Source organism: Biomphalaria glabrata, chromosome 1 (genome assembly GCF_947242115.1).
Source record: "Biomphalaria glabrata chromosome 1, xgBioGlab47.1, whole genome shotgun sequence".
NCBI lineage: Eukaryota > Metazoa > Mollusca > Gastropoda > Planorbidae > Biomphalaria > Biomphalaria glabrata.
In genome coordinates, this window is record NC_074711.1 from 77,892,052 (window position 1) to 77,897,821 (window position 5,770).

The 5,770-nt window shown below is 33.4% G+C and overlaps 1 protein-coding gene across 1 annotated transcript in view; it reads right to left on the bottom strand.

Annotated features, from left to right (window-relative positions):
* Window positions 1-669: 669 nt before the first annotated feature.
* Window positions 670-5,770, bottom strand: part of LOC106069663 (polypeptide N-acetylgalactosaminyltransferase 13-like) — a 16,310-nt gene continuing 11,209 nt past the window's right edge. Inside the window, exons 6-11 of the mRNA XM_056016541.1 lie at window positions 5,041-5,254; window positions 4,333-4,450; window positions 2,779-2,958; window positions 2,523-2,654; window positions 1,965-2,183; window positions 670-1,127 (exon numbers count right to left, since the gene is read on the bottom strand). Of these exons, the coding sequence (XP_055872516.1) occupies window positions 978-1,127; window positions 1,965-2,183; window positions 2,523-2,654; window positions 2,779-2,958; window positions 4,333-4,450; window positions 5,041-5,254 (1,013 nt within the window). The 3' untranslated portion in view covers window positions 670-977. The remainder of the gene's footprint in view (window positions 1,128-1,964; window positions 2,184-2,522; window positions 2,655-2,778; window positions 2,959-4,332; window positions 4,451-5,040; window positions 5,255-5,770) is intronic.

Genomic DNA, 5,770 nt, shown 5'->3' on the forward strand with positions numbered 1-5,770 from the left:
ATGTAATTTTTATCATGAAGTCGAGAAATTCAAAATTCACAACCATAAACTAATTTTCTTTGTTAAGACAAAAAAGAAAACTAAATAAATACTATGACAAACTGTAAGTCTTACGTCCATGCCTTATCAACCATAGGCTAACCCCCCCCACACACACAAAGCCACTCATGTGGACCATAATAAATACAGCAACCATTAATTCAATGAACTCTATATGTTGTGTCTGTTCTATTAATGTAAATGTTGTTGTTTTTTTCAGAAAAAGAGTCCTTGTAATCACAACGAATTCCCATAAGGATCAATACGGCAGTCTTAGTCTTAGTCAATAATTCCTCCGAATTCAGAATGCCATTTTGCTTAGAAGGCTATACATTTCATAATCAAGGCAAAAAATGTAACATATTTTTACAAAGTATTGTCAAAAATAAATGAGTGAATATATTATGAGTATGTTTACAATTACTATATATATATATATATATATATATATATATATATATATATATATATATATATATATATATATATATATAATAATATATATATATATATATATATATATATATATATATATATATATATATATATATATATATATACATATATATATATATATAGGATATATATATATATATATATATATATATATATATATATATATATATATATTACGTATAAATTACAGAAAGTGATTGGAATGCTGTCTATTCCGAACGTATAAATCACAGCGATCTAATAATTTACACAATTATTTGTTGTTTTTTTTTTCAACGTTTAATAAGTTAATCCCTTTGAAGCAAATATAAGATTAGAGTTTAGACCTTTCATCTCCGAATGGATTCTATCTGATTTAGTATAATTAAGTGCTGATTAATAGAAAGGACCAAAAAATATTTAGTTTAGAGTGCACACAGAAATTGAGTCCAAATACACACACATGAAATGTTCAGTCCTTGTTACTTTGTATTTATTTTGAGCTATTGTGGAAATCTGAGGTCACTTCTGCGTTTTTGCCCAACCCACGTCTGCCAAGCATTGGAGCTATCACAAGTTGCCAACTTCAATCGATCCGAGTTTTGTTGAGATGCCAGGCACAAACCTGAAGGTTCGTGTTTGATCAATTTACTCTGTGGAATACACACAATTTATATAGTTTACTAAGTGTATTGATTGATTTTAAAACGTGTTATAATTATCATACATTATTATTATGTTAGAAACGAACGAGTATTCATTCTCTGGCGCTGCCAGGGTCGAGTTTCGTTATTATTATTATTATTATTATAATTATTATTATTATTGAATATATACGACTGGAAGACCCAAGTAGAGATGCATTTAAGGTAAGTTTACTAACCCTCCCCTAGCTTATCACACATATGTCAATATGCTAATGGGCCACTGGTTCCTTTCTGTCTTACCATGCAGAAGTCAAGACCAAAGTGTGCATGTCCCAACAATTAATTAAGATGCTTACAATCATGAGTTACGGACCAAGTGGTCAAGTAATTGAGCTGCTGATTTAAAGATCACGAGTTTGAGTCACGGTAGAGACATTAGGATTTCTTACCAGAGATTCAAGAATTTTCCCTTGGAGAACTAAATCCTTGTTTTAAAAAATATATGTAGGCAGATGCTGTAAAAATCATTTGATTTATGGCCGTTTGTTAACGCGGGTGTCATTTGACCAGCATGACGACCAACCTTTACTTTATCCAGCTCATGTCGGGAGGACATGGATTGCGTGGATTCAGGGGTGGTGGAGTCAGGGCAGGGACGTATTAAAAATTTCAAAATCCCAGTCTTCACCTAGATTTGAACCAGAGACCACTCGTTTTGGAAGTCAATGATAGTTTATTCTGGCAGGATGAAGATTTTTTGAAAAAAAAATGTTTTCAAACTCTATTATATGATGATATTAGACGTTTTTTTTTTTAACGTTGCGAATGTTTGCTGTGTCTAACCTCTGCAATATACTGCCATTTCCCATAATTCTTGCAACTTGGCTTTTCCAAAACTACAGACGTATTGTCTGCACAAATGTGGCCAGCTTGTTGAAAAATCTGGCCATCCGTAGTGAAGTACCAAAACTGAGATTCAGCACTGATTGCACAGGAGTACATTATGGGAATGACTTTGCCACCATTGTCAATGCACATTTCAGGCTTCGTTAAAGCTTTGATCTGCAAACAAATTGCATCGAAAAGAAAGTTGGAATGGAATGAAAGAGACTACATGTATTATTAAAAGAAAAAAATATTATATGAACAAAATGTGAAAATGATTAGTAAAAGAATTTCTATTAATCGTTATTGTTTGATATATTGGGGTAAATGCAATTAGTTTTTTTTTTTTAATCTATGACGTTACATCCTTATAGAAAAATTGAATCGATGAAAAATTATCCTAATCCATAAAGGAAACAGTTTTTTTTTGTATGTAAATATATTGCCCAAATTATTAATATTATCTTAATATAGGCTATAGGAATTAGGTCTAGAAAACTATAATACTCTACTTACTGTGCCAGCAAAGAAGACACTGTGAGGGAACTCATGTTCTGTGTAAATATTTCTCAGAAACCACTCAAAGCTTCTACATTTAAGGTTTTCTCTCAACTTTTTCCTTTCAGAAATATCTCCAATAGTCATATTCTACATACAAAGTAAAGCGAAGAAAAAAGAATTGATCAAACAAATCTTTATCTACAACAAACATATTTTAATTAGTTGCGGTGTCACATCAAAAGAAAAGAAATGTACTTTAAAAACAACTTACTAGAGTATAGTTTTTATATTCATAAAAGTAATTTTTATAGTCGTCCATCCAGACTTCAGCCAAGCGTATCGTGTTCCTGAAGACTTGTGCCACTGTCCCTTTTATGGGCATACGTTTTCTGTAGACATGGCCGATAAAGGAGCAGGGGTCTTGTTCCAGAGTCCCCCCACACATCCACGTCTGCCTCAGAATAAAACAAAGCAGAAGATACATTGAGGTGCACCTATTATGTTCATTTGGTCAATCATTTTAATTTGATTGAATTTGTTTTCAATTATTGGTTGTCACGGGAGGCGAATAAAAAACGTTTTTCTTTAGGTTTAAAACAAAATTACTCGTTACCATGTCACACGTCTGACGTCACGCTGTGACGTAGCAACGTGCTATTGGTCTAAACTGCCCACAGGTCGCAGGTCAGTGTTGAGGCCTTCTATAAAGTTTGGTCTCGATATTATCCACGCTTTATTCTTCTGTTCATTATCCATTATTTGTTCTGAACACATCTGTGAAATTCAGAGGTTTCACTTTCTTTTTCTTTCATAATGCTGGTTATAGTACAATCTAAATAGGTCACTTCATAAATAAAATAAGATTATTATGCCTACATTTTAATTTTAACTCGAGATGTTTATAATTGTACGACATGTCGATTTTATCTGATCAATTTTTGAACGAGCGTAAGAAAAAGCAGTACTGGATGGCATTTAATCAAGAGGCCTCTTTCAACATATAAATAAATATCAACATATTCGTTTTTAAAAGTATGACTATTTTATTCCGCAACAATTTTGAGTTCGCTTGGAGTAATGAATGAAAATGATAAACTTCGAAAAAGTTATCATCTTCAGTGAACTGAACCAGAGGTGCAGGTCGTCCACTCGTAAAATACCTTAATACATAAAAGCACGACATGAAGCTCTTTAAGATCGATATCAACAGAAAAAAAAAAGCACAGGATAGATTTACACGGAGAGAAGAATAGAGTACGAGCATTGCATCTCAAATGATGAACACACAAAAAGTTGGGCAAAGGCTGAAAACGTTGTAGCGTCTGATGATAACAAAGTTCCAATCTGTGATCATGGCTGTGTGACAAGGATAAGTCACACGAGACGTTTCTAAAGGAATCTTATTATAATAGAGATGTAAAGTGTCACATATAGTCAGTTTACACAAGGAGTAATTGGAATTGTTAATATAGTCGATTGAAATTAAATCAGACCACATCGGGACGCGATCATCCAATTTACTGGTTTGGTCCTTTTACACGAATAAACACAATATCGATTTATTGTTTTTGATATTATAATACATGAATCTAGCAAACTTCTGGTGCGATCAACCGGAGTGGATTGATTAACAGCATTTTAGTGTAGAAATAAATGGGGCTTACATTCATTTACAGTGACTGTATCTTTAAATAGAATCCCATTCTATATTTTTAGAAATAGCTGAAACATTTTTTTTTGTAGGGAGCTACTTATAAGATTCAAAGTCTGACCCTAACTGAATATGTGGCTTAGACACAACTTTCACTATCTCTGTGACATTTACCTTGAAAGACAGCTCAAGATTCTCTCCGCCCCAAAACTCCATCTCTGGGTCATACGTTCCTATTTCGTTAAAGAAATCTCGCGATATTGCAAACAGTCCACCTGGCATCGTTGGAGATCTACAAGAACAAAAAATTGAAGATTTGTAGTTTTTTGTTTTATTAGCTGAAAGGAATTATATTTTTACTAGCGTTAAACACCCTACCCCCGTTGATTTGTCGATCTAGAGATAGTCGTAATAAGGTTACACTCTTTACATATCATACTCTAGGATGTTTGCCCACACAAGTACGATCGCGTTCATACAGATGATATTCAGTTTTCTCGAAAAAAAAAACAGTAATTAACTGACTAATTGGTTAATTTTCTGCATTGATTCATGTCTTTTCAACGCCAATGAATAAGTGTGCAAAGTTTCAACTTGATCTGAGAATAGGTATGAGAGAAATAACACATTTTTTCGTTAAACAGAGAAAGTCAATATACGCTTTGTAAAAATACATGTTTATCTTTAAAAAAATTTAGAGTTACCTCATTTTGCATAGTATATCAAAGGTATTTTTCAAAACAGAAAATAAGAGCTATTGGGTTTATGTCTTTAAAGCTGTTGTTACTTAATCACTTACCTAAAGTTGTTGTTACTTAATCACTTACCTAAAGTTGTTACTTAAATCACTTACCTAAAGTTGTTATTCCAGAAATCACTTACCTAAACGTATCACTTTCATCTTTACGCCTGAGCTTCTCTCTTTCCGGAACTGCCCCCCAGTCAAAATTCAAATTGTAATATCGAAAGATACCATAGGCCCATGTATGTGGCTCACACAACAACCTGAAGGTTACGTCATTAATTCCTGGGATTCGTGGAAACACCACAGCCCTTTTGTTTTGTGTTATTCTAATCACAAGAGACTCTGACCAATCTAAAGACAGAGTAAAACAACGCAGAGAATATGAGACTGTCATACTTTTGTTATTTTTAATGTAGGTGGTATTTAATTAATAAAAATGTTATTAACAGCTATTGAATCAAAGCACACTTTCTCATCTTTTAAATGCAATGTCTTTAAAAAAAAATGCGAGCAACTGGCTTCTAAGCCAATACCTTTCGGGTAGGTTGGGCTCGTCAGCTTTGGCAGGTTACTCACCAAGGAGAAGGAAAACTCTTAATCCTAGCCACTGCTACCTTTATTCGGTGTCCGGAAAGCGTGGCACATTGGCACAAATCCGATAGCTACCTAAAAAGTTCGAGTTTGAATCCTGAACTAGATGAAACAATTTTAACTGAGATATTGCTAATCAAAGGCAGCGCGGACACCATTTCCTAGAGACCACATCAGAGCGCACTAAGCATGCAAGAGTCATTATATGAACATAGAAGATCAGAGCGCATTGAGCTTGTTATAGTCATAGTAGGAACATGGAGACGCGCTATATCA